The sequence below is a fragment of the Canis lupus genome, chromosome 10 (assembly GCF_048164855.1).
Source record: "Canis lupus baileyi chromosome 10, mCanLup2.hap1, whole genome shotgun sequence".
Classification (NCBI taxonomy): Eukaryota; Metazoa; Chordata; class Mammalia; order Carnivora; family Canidae; genus Canis; species Canis lupus.
Genome location: NC_132847.1, coordinates 57,135,923 through 57,157,789, shown reverse-complemented (window position 1 = coordinate 57,157,789; position 21,867 = coordinate 57,135,923). Strand labels below are relative to the sequence as shown.

The window sequence follows — 21,867 nt, the reverse complement described above, 5'->3', positions numbered from 1 at the left end:
TCCCTAGAGTTCTGACGACAGAACACAAACTCTTGCTCCTGGCATTTGAGGTTCTAGCCTGAGCATTTGGGACAACTGTACTTTGAGAGACATTCTAGGCCTAGGAGGCAGATTTGGTCTGACATCCAGCCTGGGAGTCAGACCTGTGGCCCACCCAGCTGCCCACAGCTCAGCTCATTAGGATGGCACGGGTGACCAGGAGGCAGATTCGGAGGCCTGGGCTCAACTCTGGCAATGGGAGCCCCTGCTTGGGCTGGAAGACCTTGGCAAAGCTTCTCTCCCTCTGAGGGCTCCAGCTGCCCCTCCACGGCATGAGAAATGAATACAGAGAGCACCCCACTGAGCGCTTCCAGTTCTGTGGCTTAGGGTGGCTGGGGTACCAAGGTGACCCTGGCTAACATAACAATACCCTGCTGGCTGTGTCTCCCCTGAAAGATTAAGATCTGGGACATCCCCAAGCAGCTGCTGACGAAGAACCTCACAGCCTGCAAGAAGGAGCTGATAGGCCACACCCGCAGGGTGGGCCTGGTGGAGTGGCACCCCACGGCCGCCAACATCCTCTTCAGCTCTGGCTACGACTACAAGGTGAGTTCATGCACTCATTTCTTGGGGCCGCCCTAACATGACCAGACTGGGCACTTAAGACAATATAAATTTATTCTCACATAGTTCTGGAGACCAGAAACCCAAAATCAAAATGTCAAGAGGTCCATGCTCCCTTGCAAAGACCCTAGGGGAAGAATCCTCCTACGCCTCTTGCAACTTCTGGTGGCTCCATGCATCCTTGGCCTGCACCTGCATCACTTCCAACTGCCCCCAGCTTTACGTGGGCTTCTCCTCTGTGTTTCTGTGTATCCTTCCGTCTTCTGATGAGGACACCAGTCATTGGATGTAGGGTCCACCCTAGTACAGTATGACCTCATCAGAACTAATTATATCTGCGAAGACCCTGGTCCCTAATATGGTTATGTGCTGAGCTTTGGGTGGACATGAGTTTTGTGGGGGAAGGGGATACACTATTCAACCCATTAGTCTTCCTGGAAGAGCTGGGCTAGACCCTGTCCAGAGAAGCTTCCCACCTCCCCATTGACTGCCAAGCTGGAAAATTCATAGTATAGGAGCTCCAGATTCTATTCCAACTCAGTCTCTGTCTTGCAGTATGAACTAGGAAAGTCCCTTGTCTTCTATAGGCCTCAGTTTCTCAATCTGTACACAAATGGGTGGATGTGACCATAGCCATGGCTTTTAAACTCTTCCCTTCATAACATAGGGATTTACAGAGGCACTTTGGCAGAGCCTCTTGCCCCTTCTGATCAGAAGTGCTCTTTTGTCTGTTTATGTAGGATGTGTCTGCAGGGCTACCACCTATGGTTGTGCAAGTTATTCTGCACACAACTCCAGGGAGTGTGATTCACATCCCAGGCTATGGGAATGGATTGCCGTGGAGCTGTGCAGTGCACAACCTATGCAGCTAAATGTGGCAGCGCTGTTTATCTGTGTGAGGTGGAAACTGCTGCTAATAATTGTTTGAAACCCCCGGACAAGCTCATCCCCTGGGGTCCTTCCGATATGGCTGTTTTGTTGCTCCAAAGCAGATGGTGTTTTCTTTTCACCGCCAGACAGCCTGACTCCTGGCTTCCCCTCCTGCCACGTAGTAGCTTCAGCCAGCAGATCCATCCTCCCACCCAAGGCTTCTTGGCCAGACTGCCATCTGTGGCTTCCCTCCTGGGGATACCGTGTTTCACTGCAGCCTGGCGGGCGTGTGACTGTGGGAGCCAGGGGTGGGGGTGGCCACTGTGCTCAGAGCCAGCTCATTGCTGTACAGGTGATGGTCTGGAACCTGGACACAAAGGAGTCTGTAATCATGAACCCCGTGAGGACAATTGGCTGCCACCAAGGCGTGATCCTCTCCATGTCCTTCAACACCAATGGCAGCCTGCTGGCCACCACCTGTAAAGACCGCAAGATTCGGATACTTGACCCCCGAGCAGGGGCCGTCCTCCAGGTCTGTGCTGGGCTAGAGTCTGTCTTGGGGGCAGAGCAGCAAGGAGCGGTGAGGGGCTGGGGAGGCTTCAGAGAACAGGGTTGTGATGCTATCAGCATTGAGGCCAAGCCTTCACATGTGCTACCTCCATCTGTCCTCTTGGCACTGCTGGGAGGTAGGATATGTCACCCCCATGCTTTGGATGAGAAAACAGAGGCCGAAGAGAGGTTAGGTGATTTGTCCACTTTGAAAGCTCAGCTTTGAACGTGGTCTAATCCAGAACTTGTCGGTGTGCCTCAGCTCTGCCAGGAGGCATGGCACTACTGCCCGTCCACTGTTTGACCGTAGGCAAGCACGTTCTGTTCTCTGAGCCTCCGCTTCCTTATCTGCAGCAGTGGGCCATTAGTCCTTCCTCCAGGAGGATGAAACGAGATAACCCAGGTGACAGTGCCTGCCTAGCCCCATGCCTTGCATCCAGTGAGCGCTCAGCCATCCTTCAGCAAGAGCATGGAGCTGAGCCGAAGGTTGCCTCTATCCTAGCTCAGGAAAAGAACTCTCAGCAAAAATCCTGGGAGAGAATCCCTGTGGGTGGAGGATCTCGGAAGGCTTCCTGGAGGCAGTACCTCTGGAAAGATTTCTTTAATCAGAGCTAGGGTGAACAAGGAAGGTATTTTAGGTACAAAGCAGCAGCAGCAAAGGCAGGGAGGCCAGAGCCCCTAGCTGCTGCCCGCAAGCCCCCTGACCGCACATGTCCGCCCAGGAAGCCAACTGCACGGGGCACCGAGCCAACAAAGTGCTATTTCTGGGGGATCTGAATAAGCTGCTGTCCACGGGCACATCGCGATGGAACAACCGGCAGTTGGCCGTGTGGGACCAGGTGAGTCTCCCCTGCCACCCCACACTGCCCCTCACCATCACCCAGAGGCTGAGTGCTCATTCATTCATTCCCTTACTCAGTGCTCAAGCATTCATTCACTCATTCATTCATTCCCTTACTCATTACTTAGCATGGCCTGCCTGGCGCTAAGGATGCAGGATGAAAAACGGGGGGATGCCAACAGCCGGATGGAGCAAGCGCAGACCTTGTGCATCTTCTCGTTCAAGGAGGGAGTGGCCGTGGTGTGGGGAAAGGGGGGAGGTGGCCACTTCAGGGACCAGGACAGGGGGAGGGTGGGCAGAGAGGGCGGAGATGTCCTTCTGAACAGAGGGAACAGCTGGACAGGGGCTTGGAACAGAGCCCTGGGGCAGGTGGGCAGGAGAGCAGCTGGGGGTCGGGGTGAGGGTGAGGGCCAGGCCAAGCAGCACTGATTTGAAGGGGCACGTGGCTAGAGTTTCAAAGACTGGACAGATCGCTGCCTCTCTCTGAATATCCTTCTTCATCTTTTACAACAAGTAACAAAGCAAGCAGGGGAGGCCTTGTGTGCGATCAGGGGTGTAAGAGGTGATCCATTGAAAGCAAAATGCCGGCAAAATAAAAGGTGGTGGCCTCTCTCTCTCCCCTCTCTCACATGCACACATGCATGTGCGTGTACATGTGCACACACACACACACACACACACACACACACACACACATTCAGAGCCCCCTGGTGGGGATTCTTAATTCAGAGAACACCACTGAGGGCCCCCGGGAGTGACCCCCAGGCCTTCCCGGTCTCCCTTCCCTTGCAGGACAACCTTTCCGTGCCTCTCTCAGAGGTGGACCTGGATGGCTCCTCGGGCGTGCTATTTCCCTTCTACGATGTAGACACCAACATGCTCTACGTGGTGGGGAAGGTCAGCCTGGTGCGGGAGGGAGGTGACTGCTGGTACCCCGAGGCAGGAAGCAGAACTCCCCCCGCCTAACCCTGCCAGTAGCCAGGCAGCAGGGGACAGGCAGGAGTTACTGGACACTCTCTCCCTGTCCCACCTTCCTGGCTCCCAAGGAACACCCAGGGCCAGGCCTTTGGTCAGAAACCCCCAGGCTTATCCCTCCTCAGTTCTGGGACCAGATGAGGTGGGACAAGTGGCTGTATCCCAAGAGGGGTACCATCGGTTTTGGGCGGGGAGCAGGTTGTCTTTGTGTAGAACTATCTTGTACCTGACATCGTAGCTCCTCCCCACCAATGTCAGGAGCAGCGCTCCTCCCCCTTCCCCTCCCCAGTCACCATGACATGGGCAACCAGGTGAGACCCACTGGGTGGTCCCAGGACACGCCACTTCTGACCTTTATGTGCAGCTGGGAGTGGGATTCAGGCCTGTGCTCCCAGAGCTCCCACCTTGGGAAGGCACATAGGTGGGCTTTGGGTCGTGGTTGGGGTGTTAAAATGGGGACCCCCTGCTGCTTTGGTGACAGTTCCCTGATGTTTTCTTATGTGAAGTGGCTTTGCCAGCACTTCAGTCATCATGAACACCAGGTTTCTGCTGCATGGCAGCGGGGGCCAGGAGGGGGCTGATGGGAACCGGCTCTGAGCTGTACCCCCTCCTCCTCAGGGAGATGGAAACATCCGCTACTATGAGGTGAGCGCCGACAAACCTCACCTGAGCTACCTGACTGAATACCGCTCCCTTACCCCACAGAAGGGGATCGGTGAGTGTGGACCACTGAGGCCTCTTGGAGTCTGGGGTAACGGAGACGAGTCCGATGAGGGCCCTCATTGGGAGGGCAGATGGTGGATCAGCGCTGGCCCTATGGGAGCTCTCATGGGAGGTGTGCGGGAGGTTCTCCGGGAGCAAGTGGCAGGAAGTCAAGGAAGGCTTCCCAGAGGAGGCAACACTTGAGGGGCCGAAAGGGGAGCAGAGCACAGCATGGGCAGAGAATGAAGGTGTTCTAGGCCAAGGCAGAGCAGTTATAACTATAGCCACGACCTTAAGAGATGCTGACCTAGGAGGGCCCGTACTTGTAAGTGTATTTGGGAATAAGGAAAAAAAAAAAAAAAAAAAACAAGACAGGTCTATATGTTGTCTATACAAAACCCACTTCAGTGAAGACACGGCTAGATTAAACGCAAAGGCACCGTGCTAACACTAAGCAAGAGAAAACGAGGACAGGAGCTCTGTTCAGAGCAGCTTGGGCACAAGCTGAGGGGTGGTCGTGGAAGGTCTAGAGCAGAGCACGCTTCCTGTAAGAGCCTAGCTAACATCCCTGAAGTCCTTGAGGATGAGGACCAAGTCTGATTACTTCAACCCCAGTTCCCCAGCACAGGGCCCAGCCCTGCCTAGGTATTTGCTCATGAGCTGCTTGTAGAGGGAAGGGTGGTGGGAGAAGGCTGCTCTCTGCTCATGCCCAGGTGTACAGCCTGGCTTTGCCACTCACACTGGGTTCCTGTGACCCCAGCCCAGTCGGAACCTCTTAGTCCTCCTTGGCCATCCACCCGCAGGTATCATGCCAAAGAGAGGTCTCGACGTCACCTCCTGCGAGATTTTCCGCTTCTACAAGCTGATTACAACCAAAGGCCTCATCGAGCCTATATCCATGATTGTACCTCGGCGGGTAAGGTGGTATGGCCATCCGTGAGGGAGGCGGGAGCCCCTCCTGGAGAGGACAGGCCCTGGGACCTGGGGCCCGGAGCCCATGTCCCTGGGAGGCAGCAGAGAGGCTGATGGCCAGTCCTCAAGGGGAAGACCCTTCTCATTGTCAGTGCAGTGTTGCTGGGAGCTAAGCGTTCTGAGTCCCACCTGGTCTCTGCTCTTGAGTTGCAGTGTGACCTTGGGCATGTCTCTTTGCTCTCTGGGCCTCAGTTTCATCAACTCATAGGTGGGGAAAGCCTGGACCCCAGCTCCCTGAGGGCCCTCCCATCTGGGCGGCTTCCTTGCTACCACAGCCCTCACCATCCTGGCTTCTTCTACAGTCGGAGTCTTACCAAGAGGACATCTACCCACCCACGGCAGGAGCCCAGCCCTCTCTGACAGCCCAGGAGTGGCTCCGTGGAATGAATAAAGGTGAGGGAGGCAGGCAAAAGGCCCCATGCAAATGCAAGGGGAAATGGAGTGTCCAGTGGCCCCAAGTAGCTGAGAAGGGGTTGACCCCACACTTCCAGATAAATGATCCTTTACAGTCAGTCCCCACTGATGAGGATGGTCACATATGGCTCCAAGAAGGAAGAGGTTGGCCCAAGTGGCTCAGGAAACTTCCAAATCAAGGGATTTTGCTCTATAGAAAACTTCTTGAAACTCCAGGCTGTGCAGAGTGAGTGGACAGTCTCAGCTGAGTGCCCTTGCTCATCCTCCCATCCCTCCTTTGCAATTACTCTTCAATCTGAGAGACCCTGTAGGCAGTAGGTCCCACCCCAGGCCCTTCCTCCCTAGGCTGACACCCTCCCCATCCTGTCCACCTAAGGACAAGCCCAGGGGAGGCAATGAGTGCTCCCCAGCCCTGCTCCAGCAGCTGCCTCTGTGCCCGGGACCTCCCTCTTCTTCTTCCTCCCCGCTTTGGGTCACACTTGGTCTGCTCCTCTCTGGTCCCCTTGTCTCTTCTGAGACTGTGATCCCTGGCCTCCCCTGCTTCTCAGAGCCATTGGGAGGATTCAGAAACTGGTAGATGACAGAAGGCAATGTGTGTGGGACTGTCCCTACAAAGCAAGGACACTGGAAGCACTCGTGGCACTTGGGGTGCAGCTCTAGGGCTTGTCCTCTGCTGCTCCTGCAAACCAGGCTTTGCTTAGATGATCACTTGAGTGTGTGTTTGCACTCTGGTGCCCTTGTGTGTGGGCTGGTTCCTGTCTGCTTGTGGCCAGAGCTCTACTCCTGTGTGGGGCTCTGTGCGTCTGTGTGTGGCTCTGTGCCTGAGGGTGTCAGCATCTGCTCATGAGCACTCAGGCCCCATTACAGCCTTTTGCTTCCCTCCCAGGACCAGTTCTGGTGTCCCTGAGGCCCTGCTCTGAGCTGCTGAGCCCCCAGCCACTGCTCCCTGAGAGACCCCCATCCGAGCCCACGACCCCCTTCAATCAGAAAGAGAAGTTGGTTGTAGAAGATGGTCAGAAGCCCTTCTCCAGGGTGGAAGAGAAGGTGCCAAGGCAGGCAGCAGAACGCAGGCTGGAAGAGAAGAAAACACGGCTTACAAACGGCTTTGACATTGAGTGTCCCCCACCAAAGACAGAGAACGAGGTGTGAACGGGGGGAGGGGAGAGAGATGGTCTCGGGACAGGATGAGGGGTGACTAAAACAGCCAGCAGAGCGCTGTATGTCTGCCCAGATGGCCAGGTTACCTACAGATGGTGGAAAACCGTCTGACTGCAAGATGCAGGGGGTTTGGTTTGGTATTAAAGTCCCTCCGTTCCCATTCTGACACGAGGATTTTCTGTTTCAGAGTCAACATTTGTTCAGGGCCTACTGTGTGCCAGGTCCTGTGGTAGGCACTGTGACCTATCACCCGATTGAATCCTTTCCACCTGGGAAAGGATGTCAGCATGTAGTGGCTAAAAACATAGGGGCTGGCATCTCCCGGAGGGATTCTGATCCTACCTCTGCTGAGCAGGGACTGTAGGACCTCAGAGCCAGGGGCTGAATCTCTCTTAGCTTCTGTTCCCATGGTGGCAGCGCACTGGGGCGCTCACACCACCACCCCTGTAGGGGTGCTGTGAGCATGCAATGGCAAAGATCCTTAAAGGGGAGCATCTGACAGCTGGTACTGTTCTCCACAGCACAGCAATTATGATAGTGCCCAGGTTCATTTTCTGACCCCCAGCTTCTAGAAGGAGCCAACTGAAACTCAGAGAGGGTAAGTAACTTGCCTGAGGTCACATAGTTCAGCGAGTTCCACAGATGAGGGATCTCCAGACTTCAGGACCAAGCATCCTTTCCTCTGTTCCACGGGGGATCCAAGGAGGCACACAATGTCTCAAACATAAAGTCATTTAAAATCTCACTTGTCGGGTGAAGAAAAGATTTTTATAAAGGTCTGTGCGATGGCCATTCCCTAAGGCCTCAGGCACATTAATCGCCTCTGCCTCTCTGAGCAGGAAAAGGGGGCAATATTTTGTCCTTCCTGCTGTTGTTCTGGGCCCTCACATCCCAGGACATCGAGTGATCTTTCCCTCTGTTCTGTGCTTTCCCAGCTGCTACAGATGTTCTACCGACAGCAGGAGGAGATCCGAAGGCTCCGGGAGCTATTGACTCAGCGCGAGGTCCAAGCCAAACAGTTGGAACTGGAGGTCAAAAACTCTCGGATGAACTCAGAGAGGTTCTGAGCAGAGATCTCTGCTCTCCCCGCCCTCAGGGACACCACTCGGCTCCATGGGGAGGTCCAGAACCAAACCACAAGTCCCCCAAGAACAACCACTATTTCTATATTTTTTACCAGAAAACGAAAAACTCTCGGTTGCTGAAAGATTCCAGTGGGGGGATGTGGTGCCCTTTTTCTAATCGCCTTCTCAAAACAATGGTGTCTGAATTGACTCTTTTTAGACAATAACTTGCCTTCCGTTTAATTCTGTCTTTAAGGGTCTACAGTGAGCTATTACTTCTCAAGGGAAAGAGCACTGTATAAAGTTAGAGCTGGAGGGACCCGAGAGGGGGACCTGCCTGTGATTCTCAAGCCGTGGTCCACAGAATGGGAGAAAGCCTCAGCAGGAGGGCCGTGGCCCCCCTCCACCCCGTTCCAACCAGATAGCGCCCCTTCTTCCCGATTTATATATTGGCTTCTGTGGAATGCATAATGCTGCTTCTGAGAAAACATTTAGAAGTTTGGAAAACCAACGATCTGGCCCAACTTCTTCATTTTACAGGTGGACAAACTGAGGCCCAGAGAGAGACAAGTGATCAAGGTCCTCAGAGGGTTCGTGGCAGGGCGGGGTCAAGCTTCTGGTCTGCTGGGTCTGTCTTTCGGCTGTTTCTGGGCTGATGCAGCTCTCAGCCCATGTGGCAGGAATCCCTTTGTTCCGGCTGGGCCCCTGACTTGCTCAGTTTCCCATATGAACCCAGTCACAATTTCTCCATATGAACCTGGGGACCCTGGGGTGTGCTGCCCTCTACAGGATCTGCCACCAGAGACAAGAAACCTTGGCATTGACCTGAGGAAAACTATCTAGGGTGATGATATGGGTCTGCCGAAGGAACTCACATGACATTGGTGAACGGGCAGAGAAAATTTAACTGTGGGGAAATAAGTCAAGCTTTGGCCCAATGCTAGAACACAGATAGGAGGCCAAAACCATCCTCTCTTCAACCAGAATCAGCCAAATGTGGGCAGACACCATCCCTTATGTGGGGGAGCAGACATCAGAGTGGTGCCCATGACCAATGACTGCGACCACCAAAGCCCTCAGGCCACAGAGCCTGCCCGCTCCAGAGGATATAGGCAGATTTCGGTTCAGGAAGAAGGGAGCCTCAACCCTGCAGTGTGCCAGCAGAGCCTTCTGGAGAGGGATGACTGCACTAGGCAAGGAGGTAGGGCCAGATAACCCTGAAGTTCCCCTTCTAGCCTGAGAGTTTTTACGTGTCCCTCCTTTGTGAATCTGTGTTCTGAGCCCATTCTCTAAAGTTCTTTCTCAGTGGTCCATACAGCAGCCCAGCTGAGATGGAGAATGTTGGAAATTGAATGTGCCCCTCCTGACTGAGGAGGTACAGTCGATGAGTTTTGCCCACTGCACAGGCCAACACTGGAGCTAAGATGGCATCTGGAGGAGGCCACCTATCCTGGGAGATTTCAACCCAGGCTGTACATTAGAGTCCTCCTAAGAGTGTTCGAGAAATACAGATGCCCACACCCAACTCCAGACCAGTCGAAGCTGAATCTCCTGAGTGGGGCCTGGCTTTGTGCATGTTGTTATAAGTTCCCAGGTCATTCTGCAATACGGTGGGGATGGAGAGCCACTGGGTCAGCCCATCTGTACCCATCTGCAGTAAAGATGAGGACAGTGAGCATCAGACAAGCTCTAGGACTCCAACTCCATTCCAGGTTGGAAGCATCAACCCATGTCTCTCTGGGACCCCTGGCTACAACTCAATGATGGCTCTGTGCCCCTGAGTGCCCCCTCCCCTAACCGTGGCTTGGTTCCCTTTTCTGCCTACACATGCTAGATGCCCAGATTCCCTAGCTTGTTTACTTAGTCAGTGGGACTCACCAAAGGCCAAAGACCAAATCCCAGGTGTTGTGAGGGAAGCAGAGCTCCCCTGGGTGGGGTTACCTTTCCCACCTGATTTGTGGCCAGCACTTCACAGTTTACAAAGCCCTCCCACCTCCACTCACTGGCACATCCAACTCTAATTCCAACGTGGGCCGGGCAGGCGTTATCCCCAGGGTCAGAATAATGACAGTATCCCCATGTCATTCTCAGAGAATGAAGAAGTATCATGCCCACAGGCACTGGCTGCAGAGAGCTGGAGGTGGGGCTGAGTCTGGGGAGCATCCCCCAGTGCCTCCTCTGCACATAACCTTCTGGAACTCTCCTGACCCCTACGGGACCCAGACATCATGCTCAAAAACAATGTGAAGGCATCTGTGAACAAACTTGTTTTTTGGGTTTGCTTTTTTTAAAACGAATAAATTATTTAAATTATTTCACAGCAAGGGAGAGGGATAGTAATTTTTAACAAATATTTTTTTAAGCCATTTTTTTAATTGCATTTTTTGTTTATGTTCTTGACTGATGAAGTAGAACTTGCCCAGCATCTGCAGGGCCAGGCCCTCACACTCCGGGCAAGCAGAATGTGCGCTCATCTCTTTACTCCATACCCTGGGAGCCCCCCGACTGTTGACTCAGGAACTTTCTGAGAATGAAGATAGCACTGGGAGATGAGCATTGGGGCGTATCCACCTTAGCGCTACTATAAATGTTCTTCCTGGAATAAGATTTAAGATTGTATCATAGAAGGAAGAAGGAAATCAAAAATAAAATAAATCTATGCTTTTAATATGAAACCGTGCCTAAAATAGTTTGTTTTAATGTTGTTTCTGAAATTCCCTTTACCTTTCTAAAAAAAAAAAAAAAAAAGGAAAAGAAAAGAAAAAAAATAAAAGTGAAAATAAACACATGTGAAATCTTGCACATGTATCCAACAATAATAAACAACATCTGCCTAGACATTTTAATACCTGGAGCTTTCCTTTTCTTGATTTGTTCCACAGATACTAAATGAGTATCTAACTTTTTTGGGCCAGAGACCAGGCTGGGAAACAGATAAAACAGATTTGGTCCCTGCCCTCTGAAGTTTTCAGTCATGGTTGGAAGGAAGACAAGGGCCAGGATAGGGGAAGTGTGGGTTGCTCTGGGAGAAGCAAGGAAAGCTTCCTGGAGGAGGTAATATTTAGGCAGACACCTGAAGGATAAATAGAAGTAAGCAGGGCAAGGGTATTTAAGGAAAAGAGGTTTCAAGCAGAGAAAACCTACTATTCCATGGTCTGGAAACAAGCAAAAGATAGAGCATAGACAGGGCAGGGATCAAAGGTATTAAGAGCTTAGGATAGGATAGGAACTGAGAATTTTTTTCCTAACTTTATTGGCATATGATTGAAAATGTTGCATATATTTAGATTATACGTGATTTTTAAAGGTGTACGATGTGATGATTTAATATATGTATACCTTGTGAAATGATTACCACCATCAAGTTAATCAACACATCTATTATTTCACATAGTGTGTAGGGAGAACACTTGAGATCTACACTCAACCAATTTCAAGTACACAGTACAGTATTATTAACTATACTCGCCATCCCATACATTAGATCTCCAGAACTTAGACTCTTACAACTCAAAGTTTGTACCCTTTTCTCCCACCCACCAGCCCCTGGAAACCTCCATTCTACTCTGTTGCTGGGAGTTCAACTGCTTTTTGGTCTTTGTTTTCTTGGGATTCCACATGTAAGTGAAACCAAACAGTATTTGTTTTTCGCTGCCTGGCCTATTTCACTTCGCAAAAAGTCTTCCAAGCTCATCCATGTGGCGAACGGCAGGCTTTCCTTTTTTAGGTCTGAATAACATTTCCCTGTTTATACACACACACACAGCACATCTTTATCCATTCATTCATGGAAGCACACTGGTTGTTTCCACGTCTTGGCTATAGTGAATAAATGCTGCAACGCACCCAGGATGAAGTATCTCTCCCAGAGAGAAGAGAAGGGAGATTGCTAGTCATACGGTAGCTCTAGTTTTTATTTTTTGAGGAAACCCCATAGTGTGTTCCTTGTTCGCTGAATGTACTAATTTGTTTGGTGGACTCTGGAGACTTGGCCTGGGGCGGCTGCAGTTTCCAGGGTGATTCTGGCAATTGCGGGAATGGTGGCTTCTGCCGGGAACAGGGCAGAGAGAACAAAGGCAAAGTAAAAGGTGGAGGTAGTGCACAGCACGCCGGGGGCCGCAGGTTCCGGAATCGCGTGTACAGGGCCGCAGCCTCCGGAGCCCCGTGCCCAGGGCCGCAGCCTCCCGGGCCCCGTGCGCAGGGCCGCAGCCTCCCGGGTCCGGTGCGCAGGGCCGCAGCCTCCCGGGCCCCGTGCGCAGGGCCGCAGCCTCCCGGGCCCCGTGCGCAGGGCCGCAGCCTCCCGGGCCCCGTGCACTCGCATCCCCGGGCGCGAAGCCCGTCTCGTTTCAGTCGGCCCGGCCCGGCCGGGGCGAGCCCCATTCCTGCGGCGGCCGCCGATGCCGCTGGGGCGGGCGGGGCGGGGGCGCACCCCGCGGGGCCGCAGGGCGCCCAGGCCGCCGCTCCCCGGGCCGGGCGCGCGCCGCGGTCCTTCCTGGGGGAGCAGGGCCGCCCCCGGGGCCGCCCCGCCCCGCCCCGCCCCGCCGCCCGGTTTCGATTCTCGGCGGGAGCCCCTCCCCCGGCCCGCGGCCGCCCGGCTCCCGGGGCTGCATGGCGGGCGCAGGGGTGCCGAGCGGGACGCGCGGGGGGCCCGGCCCCGCGCAGCGCGACGACCCGAGCGGCTGGCACTGCCCGGAGCACGGCGACCGCGTGGCCGAGCTCTTCTGTCGCCGCTGCCGCCGCTGCGTGTGCGCGCTCTGCCCGGTGCTCGGCGCGCACCGCGGCCACCAGGTGGTCCTGGCGCGGGAAGAGGCGGCCCACGTGCAGGTGGGCACGCGGGCGGCGCGCGGGGGTCTAACGGGCGGGGAGGAGCGTGCCGGGCCGGCAGTCGGTTTGCGGGCGGGCTCTGAGCCGCTCGGCGGCCCCCGTCGTTGCGAACCAGCAGCCAAGCTTCAGAAGAGGTGGGTTTGGGAGAGAGAACCGGGGCGCCCCCCGCCCCCCGCCCCGCCGACCGCAGATGGCCTTGACCTCGCCGCGGCCGGTGCACCGCACCGCTTGGGCTGGAAGGTCAGCCTTGAACGGACAGCTCTGGTTTTCTCTTCCCGGGGTTCAGAGTCAGGGGCTGGGTGGGGACGGCTTGATTGACTCCGACCACCCACTCGGCCCTTCCCCTCCACCCATCCATCCCCTCCACGCCAGGTCCCATCCCATGCACTTAACAGCCTGGTGGGGAGCTGTGACAGCCATTTTATTGATAAAAAAAGGAAGGCTCTGGAAGCTGAGCCTGGCTTGACTCCAGGACTCTACAGCTGGCCCTCCTCACCTGTTCATAATCCTAATAAAGGTCAGGGGCTCCAGACCCCTGTTCCAGCCTTGGGGGCAACTTGGTGGCTGCGGTCAAACCCGTCTGCCTCCCTGGGATGGACAGGCCCAACCGTCGTCTCTGACAGCTGATTCCATCACTTCCTCCTCCAAGAAGTCGGCTGTGATTAATGACCTTTCTCTTCACCTTGTGACACCCTTGGAGCTCCAGGATGATAATGTGCCCTGTGGGGTTGGTCCAATTGGTGGAGTCCTGGGTTTAAGTCCTGCCCCTGCCTCCAAGGTCTTCCTTTTCTTATTTATATAACGGTTGTGATAATAATAGCTCCTCAGAGGCTGTTTCCAGAGATAAGGTGGCTGCTTTCCAGAGATGGTAGGGCTTGGTTGTCTCATAAGCAGGTCCACTCGCCTGCCTACCTGCCTGTGTACCACACACCAGCTATTCGCCTATCATCATCCTTCCATCCACTCATCAAACATCCGTTCAGCACATACTTTGTACCATGAATTAACAAGTAGACCAAATCTGATCTGGGGGAGTTCCCTGGCTGGTGGGGTGAGAACAAATGGTGACAATACAACGTGACAAGTATTGTAATTGGGAAGCTGGAGAGAAGACAATATGAGGTAGGAATAGGGAGACTAGGAAGACTTCCTGGAGGAGGCCATTGGAACTGTCCTTGAAGGATGAGTAGGATATTACCAGGTCTAGCATGACAGGAGAAGCACCCTGGGCCTGGACTCTCTTTGGGTGATGGCCAGCAGCTAGACTTGAAGTGTTAGAAATCACAGTGGGGTGAGTATGTGCTCCTGGAATTTGAGCTTGTGGCTTATACTTGGGTTATCATTGTGTCCCCATCCCCACCCACCACCTAGACTACAACCACACACAGTAGCAAATGCTTGTTGGTTGTTAAAATAACAGTAAGAACTTTGTCTGTTGAGTACTTACTCTCTGCCGAGCGCTATACCAAGCACTCTGTGGACTTGTCATTCTCTATAGCAACACTCTGGGGTTATCTCCATGTTTATAGCTGAGGAAACAGGCTTTTTTTTTTTTTTTTAAGATTTTATTTATTCATGAGAGGCACAGAGAGAGAGAGAGAGGCAGAGACACAGGCAGAGGGAGAAGCAGGCCCCATCCAGGGAGCCCAATGTGGGACTGGATCCCCGGTCTCCAGGATCACACCTGGGCTGAAGGCGGCGCTAAACCACTGAGCCACCCGGGCTGCCCAGGGAACAGGTTTAGAGAGGTGAGATCACTTGCTCAGTTCACATGAAAGGGGAGCCAAGGCTCAGACCTAGGAATCCTTGTGTGACTCTGGGGCTCATGCTCATCACAACTTGCTGGGTGGCCCAGCTCTCCACCTGAAGCTGGCAGCCCTTGGCCATTGTGTTCAACTTAGCAAACACTTCCAGATCACTCCCTGGTCCTGTGGGGGAGCCAGGAATGGAGCAGGCCTGCCCTCAGGAAGCTTTCAGTTGACTGGGCAGCTAGACCTAGGCCCAGCAGCCGACTACAAGTCCAGCCATAAGAAGGTCCAGATAGAGGTGAGGTCAAACCTGTGGGGTCTTAAGAGGGCCACAGAGCACACCTTTGGAAAAATGGCAATTGCAAAACACGGAGATTTGGAAGGAAGCCATCTCAGATGGGAGGGAGAAGGGAGCATGAACCCCCACAAACCTCACACATGCAGGTCTTCTGAACCCCAGTCCAGGCCAAAGAGCCATAGCTCCCTGGAATGTAAGTTCCATGAGGGCAGCCCCTATGACAGGGCCTGGCACATAGTAGGTGCTCAGTTAATACTGACTCTATAAGTGAATGCTCTTCCTCTGTCCCCAAGCTGTTTGCCTTAAGGTCCTATTTGAGAAAATCAGGTCATAAGTGGGATTGTTCGAGAAACCGGGGAGGGGGAGTGCTCCATCAGGGTTTGAAGAATATCTGACGTCGGCCTCTGAGGATCCAAGGGACCCTGGCTCCAGCTCATCCTCCAATTTGTCCCATGACTCTGGGCCAGTCATCTCACCTTGTGAGTCTCAGATATGTCAGATGAAACAAAATGCAGGGGTGGGAGATGACCCCTGGGGTGGCTTGTTATCTCAAAAGTCACAGTATTAAATATTAATTTTTCCTAACTCCTTCACATACAGAAACTCACCCAAGAATGTTTAAAGCAGTTGGAAGCCAAGCAGCAGCAGCAAGTTGGCAACATAACCCAAATAGAAGACGCTGCTGAGAAGCTCAAGGCAAGTGGACATTTCTTCCTTATTCTAGTTGAGATGTCCACACTTCCCCTCGGACACAAGTCTCTCCTCAATGTGTAGCCAAGGGAAAATAAAAGCGTCAAAGGGGCAAATCAGATTTGGTGGGGTTTAGGACTTCCATAATTTAGGGGGCTCTTTTTAAGAAAAAGAACACAAAATCAAGTGTAAGACCATGAAGGGGCCGGGCCACTGGAGCCTGAAAGCTTCTGTTTTGTTAGCTTTATGTGAATCTGCCCGGCACCCTAGTCTTGCCACATAGCGCCTCGTAAAATGGAGGAATGGCCTTTCCTGCCACCATCACCAAGGCCATTCTCTCAGAGGACTAGTTGTCCATCCCCTGCACCCATAGTCACGAGAAACAAAGCAAAACGTGTTTTAAACATGCAGGTAGCTTTTTGGGTTTCACTGCTTTGTCAAAAGAAAGTGAACAGGATGTAAATATATTCCATAAGAAAGTACTTTCTTCAGGCTTCTCCATAACAATGTTTATTTAAATGTATTCTTTTGTGGGCTAGGAATGGGAAGTTGGGGCTGACATTATTGTGAGCTGCCACTTGACTAAAAAAGTTGCCGGTCTTTTGGTTCTTTAATTTGAACTGAGCTGGTCCCTCCACCCCCCTCAGTCTCATTGCCCCCTCCTCAAATTGAGGGCTCAGGTGGGATGCCCTCCCAGGGCCTCTCCTCCTGAGGGCTCTATGAACCCTGGAGTGACCCCCACAAGTCAGGCAGAGACTGGCTCTGATTGTGGGAGTAGCTGGCACCCAGGACTTCCTGAGGCCAGGCCCACAGCAGAGTGGAGATGCAGATGCCCAGGCCAGGCCACAGAATTGGCCCCCTATTGGCCCAACATCCATTGTCCATGACTGCATGCCCCAGCATGCTGGAGGCAGTTGTGGTGTACACCTGTGGCCCCAGCTTCATTATTAATAGTGTCCCTCATGTCTTCTTTTTTTTTTTTAATACCCTGTCTTTTTTTGTTTTGATTTGTTTTGTTTTGTTTTATTGAAGTTCAGTTTGCCAACATATAGTATAAGAGCACTTCTCTGCGGCTCAGGCAAATACATCAATTTGAAAAGATTCGGGAAGGGACGAGGGAGGTGCTCTGCACTGCAAAGCCAGAAGAACAAAATCGGAATACAGATTCACTGTCTGCAAATCTCTGAGTAGATATGGTTGGGGGGCCCCCAAGGAAAGAATTTAGGGCCTGTGTGCAGAGTCTAAGGGGGTACATTTCAGCTTCATCTAAGGAATGGGACTTTCTTTTACCTTCTCCCCAACTTTTAAACTTTTATTTTGAAATAGTTACAGATTCACAGGATGTTGCAAAGGTAGTACAGAGAAGCCTTGTGTACCTTTCACCTAGCTTGCCCCAAGGATTAGATCTTACCTAACTACAGTGCAATATCAAAACCAGAATTGACAGCGTGGGTATATAATTCTACGTCAATTTGTCATATTCGGGTAATAGGCGCTGCTACCAAAATACAAAACGATTCCATCACCACCGAGATCTACCTGAGGCATCACCTCTATAGTTACCACCCCCACCACCCCACCCCCGCCCAACAGTCCCTAACCCCGGGCGATCACTAATTAGTTCTCTATCTCTATGATTATGGCATTTAAGAATGTCATAAAAATGGAACCATATGGTGTATGACCTTTGAGATTTTTTTCACTCAACATAATGCCCTCCAAGTTGTTTTATGTATCAATAGTTCATTCCTTTGTATTGCTGAATATCCCAGAGTCCAGTAGCACAGATGATGTACCACTTTTTTTTTTTTTTTTTAACCTTTCGTCTATTTTAGGACATTTTAGTTGTTTCCAGCTTAGGGCTAATACAAATCTGCTTTGAGCAGTTGTGTACAGGTTTTTGTGTGGACATAGTTTTTATTTCTTGGGATAAATGCCGAGTGCTGATTGTAGGTTATATGGAGCTGTATGTTTAGTTTTTTAAGAAACTGCCAAACACATTTTGCAGAGTGACTGTGCCATTTTACCTTCCCACCAGCAACTTAATGAGAGATCCAGTTTCTCCTCTTCCTTGCCAACATTCAGTATTTGCACAAGTTTGTGTTTTAGCCATTTTGGTAGGTGTGCAGTGATACCTCATCATGGCCTTCATTTGCATTTCCCCAGTGGCTAGTGAGGTGGAGCGTCTTCTCATGTGCTTAGGGGCCACCTGTCCATCCTCTTTGGTGAGAAGTCTCCTCGTGTTAGTTTTGTTTTGTTTTGTTTGTTTTTATCACTTCCAGATCGGTTTATTTTTTTTTTACTGCTGAGTTTGGAGAATTGTCTGTATATTCCAGATAGGAGTCCTTTGTCAGATATGTGGTTTATGAATATTTTCTCCCAGTCTGGGGCTTGTCATTTCATTGTCTTCACAGAGGATTTTGCAGAGTGAAAGTTTTTAATTTTGAAGAAGTTCCAGTTTATCCATTTTTTTTTTCTTTTATGGATTATGCTCTTGGTCTCGTTCATGACTGAGAGCTCTTTGTCTAACCCTAGACCTCAATGATTTCCTCCTTTTTTTTTCCTGAAGTTTTATAATTTTACATTTTACATTGAAGTCCATGATTCCTGTTAATTTTTTATATAAGTTGTGAGATTTAGCTCAAGTTCTGTTTTTTTTTTCCCCTGAGGATGTCTAATTGCTCCAACACTATTTATTGAAAGACTGTGCTTTCTCCTTTGAATTGCTTTTGTCAAAAAATCAATTGGCCATACTTGGGTGGGGCTATTTCTGGGTTCTCTATTCAGTTCCATCGATCTATGAGTCTATCCCTCTACTATTATCACATGGTCTTGATTGTTATAAGTGAGAGTGAGCCCTGAAGTAATTGATGCCTCTCTCTTTTTCAAAATTCTTTTAGCTATTCCAGTTCCTTTTGCCTTTCGTTTAAATCTTAGAAGGATCTTGTCTATAATCTCTACAACTTTGTTGGGATTCCAGTAACATTGTATTCAGCATGTATATCAAACTAGAGAGAATGGACATCTTTACTGTGTTATCTTTGCACCCGCGAACACATATCTCTTCATTTATTTAGATTTTTGTTTTCTTTCATTACCATTTTGTAGTTTTCAGCGTGCAAATCCTGCACATGGTTTATTAGACTTACAGCTCAGTGAACCTAGGAAGGAGCTAAGAAGAATGAAGTTAGTGGTCAGCATTTTAAAGATTATTTATTTATTTGTTATTTGACAGAAAGAGTGAGAGAGCACAAGCAGGGGGAGCAGCAGAGGGAGAAGCAGACTCCCTGCTGAACAGGGAGCCCCCCACAGGGCTCAGTCTCAGGACCAGGATCATGAGCTGAGTCAAAGGCAGATGCTCAGTCGACTGAGCCACTCAAGCGCCCCGGCAGTCAGTGTTTTAAAGCTGTGACTGATTCATTGGTTGACTGGTTGATCTGTATAAAAATTTTTTTAAAGATTTTATTTATTTATTCATAGACACAGAGAGGCAGAGACACAGGCTCCATGCAGGGAGCCTGATATGGGACTCCATCCCGGGTCTCCAGGATCACACCCCAGGCTGCAGGCGGTGCCAAACCCCTGCGCCACCGGGACTGCCCTGTATAAAAATTAAAAAAAAAAAAAAAAAAAAAAAAAAAAAGGAGGATCCCTGGGTGGCTCAATGGTTTAGCGCCTGCCTTTGACCCAGGGCGTGATCCTGGAGCCCCGGGATCGAGTCCTGCGTCGGGCTCCCGGCATGGATCCTGCTTCTCCTTCCGCCGGTGTCTCTGCCTCTCTCTCTCTCTTTCTATGTCTATTGTAAATAAATAAATAAAATCTTTTAAAAAAATAAAATAAAAATTTAGATGTGGAGAAGTAGGAAGATTTGGCCTTTGAAGGCCTACACTCCCACATGGGAGCTTTATGGTTTCAGGTATTTAACATTTAGGTGTTTAGTCCATTTTGAATTTATTTTTGTGTATGATGTAACAAAGTGGTCCAGTTTCATTCTTTGGGACATAGCTCTCCAGTTTTCCCAACACCATTTGTTGAAGAAACTGTTTTTTCCCCATTGCATATTCTTGCCTCCTTTGTCAGAGATTAATTAACCATATAATTTAGGGTTTATTTCTGAGCTCTCTATTCTGTTCCACTAATATATATGTCTATTTCTGTCCCAGTACCATACTGTTTTCATTACTTCAGCTTTACAGTTTATCTTGAAATCTGGGATTGTGATTCCTCCAGTTTTGTTTCTTTTCCAAAATTGCTTTGGTTCTTTGGGGTCTTTTGGGTCCACATATGTATACAAATACATAAAGAACTGAGCAGCCCGGGTGGCTCAGCGGTTTAGCACTGCCTTCAGTCCAGGGCCTGATCCTGGAGACCCAGGATCGAGTCCCACATTGGGCTCCCTGCATGGAGCCTGCTTCTCCCTCTGCCTGTGTCTCTGCCTCTCTGTGTGTCTCTCATGAATAAATAAATAAAATTTTTTTAAAAAAATGAAAAAAAAACAAATACATAAAGAACTTAACTCCTCAAAAAACAAAAAATCCAATTAGAAGTCTGCAGAAGACAGGGTGCCTGGGTGGCTCAGTCAGCTAAGCGTCTAACTCTTGGTTTCAGTTCAGGTCATGATCTCAAGATCATGAGATCAAGCCCTACATCGTGGTTTGTGCTCAGTAAGGAGTCTACTGGAGATTCTCTTCCTCTTCCCCTCCCCACAGCCGTGCATGCTTTCTCTCTCAAATAAATAAATAAATCTTTAAAGAAAAGTGGGCAGAGACATAAACAGACATTTCTCCAAAGAAGACATCCAGATGGCCAACAGACACATGAAAAGATGCTCAACATCACTACTCATCAGGAAAATGCAAATCAAAACCACAATGAGGGGCGTCTGGATGGCTCAGTTGGTAGAGCATCTGACGCTTGATCTCAGGGTCATGAATTTGAGCCCCACATTGACTGTGGAGTCTACTTAAGAAAAAAGAAGAAATGCCGACAGTGAGATACCATCTCAGACCTGTCAGAATGGCTAAAAAACACAAGAAACAGTAAATGTTGGCGAGGATGTGGAGGAAAAGGAACCCTTGTATACTGTTGGTGGGAATGAAAACTGGTGTAGCCACTCTGGAAAACAGTCTGGAGGTTCCTCAAAAAATTAAAAATAGAATTACCATATGATCCTGTAATTCCACTACTGGGTCTTTACTTAAAGAATATGAGAACACTAATTCAAAAAAGATTCATGCATCTCTATGTTTATTGTTTATTTATAATACCCAAGATATGGAAGCCACCCAAGTTCCATCAACTGATGAATGGATAAAAATGTGCTATATATATATATATATATATATATATATATATATACACATACACACACATAAACACACACACACAAGGAATATTATTCACCCATAAAAAAACAATGAAATCTTGCCATTTGCAACAACATGAATGGATTTAGAAGGTATAATGCTAAGTGAAATAAGTCAGAGAAAGACAAATACCGTATGATTTCGCTCATATGTGGCATTTAAGAAACAAAGAAAAAGACAAACCAAGTAACAGACTGCTACCTATAGACAACAAACTGGTGGTTGCCAGAGGGGAGGTGGGAGAGGGGGATGGGTAAAATAGGTGAAGGGGATTAAGAGTACACTTACTGTGATGAGTACTGAGTAGTGTGTGGGATTGTTGAAGCATTATATTGTACACCCAAGACTAATAGAACCCCATAGGTTAATTATATTGGAATTTCTTTAAAATTCAGCCATACTTCAAGCTAACCACTGGTCACATTTTAAGGTTTTTTTCCCCGTACGTGTATATGCTTTCATATAGTTTGAGACATACTCTCTATACACTCTATTATCATGTCCCCACTTTGTCAATGAGACATGATGGCTCGTTTCCTTCTGTGATTTGTCGTTTGTATCATCATCTTGTCTTCAGTAGGTGTTTTCCATGGTGTTCTGTATGCCCTGGGTTGTGAGAGCACCTCTTCAGAGAGCCCTGTGGCTGGAGCATCTGCAGGGTACTCTGTCCGTTTCAGTAGTTCCAGAATTGTTTTAATATGAATTTTTCAGTTTTGAGGTCCCATGAACTCGAATTTGAATTCTTCTTGATATAAGCCTGCTCTTTGATTTGTTTTGCTGGTGACTCTCTTTT

The 21,867-nt window shown here is 50.1% G+C and overlaps 2 protein-coding genes across 10 annotated transcripts in view; both read left to right on the top strand.

The window, feature by feature from the left end:
* The window catches only part of CORO2A (coronin 2A), a 54,796-nt gene extending 43,973 nt beyond the window's left edge, over nt 1-10,823 (top strand). For 8 of the 9 annotated variants that reach the window (XM_072842067.1, XM_072842064.1, XM_072842071.1 and 5 more), the window contains 9 exons: nt 436-585; nt 1,826-2,005; nt 2,745-2,861; nt 3,656-3,760; nt 4,457-4,553; nt 5,344-5,456; nt 5,815-5,905; nt 6,813-7,069; nt 8,020-10,823. In XM_072842067.1, coding sequence (XP_072698168.1) covers nt 436-585; nt 1,826-2,005; nt 2,745-2,861; nt 3,656-3,760; nt 4,457-4,553; nt 5,344-5,456; nt 5,815-5,905; nt 6,813-7,069; nt 8,020-8,151 — 1,242 coding nt within the window. In that variant the 3' untranslated portion in view covers nt 8,152-10,823. The remainder of the gene's footprint in view (nt 1-435; nt 586-1,825; nt 2,006-2,744; nt 2,862-3,655; nt 3,761-4,456; nt 4,554-5,343; nt 5,457-5,814; nt 5,906-6,812; nt 7,070-8,019) is intronic. The other variant, XM_072842066.1, reaches the window with a different exon arrangement.
* Nucleotides 10,824-12,756: 1,933 nt separating this feature from the next.
* TRIM14 (tripartite motif containing 14) overlaps nt 12,757-21,867 on the top strand; it is a 29,423-nt gene continuing 20,312 nt past the window's right edge. The window contains exons 1-2 of the mRNA XM_072842062.1: nt 12,757-12,972; nt 15,619-15,714. Of these exons, the coding sequence (XP_072698163.1) occupies nt 12,757-12,972; nt 15,619-15,714 (312 nt within the window). The remainder of the gene's footprint in view (nt 12,973-15,618; nt 15,715-21,867) is intronic.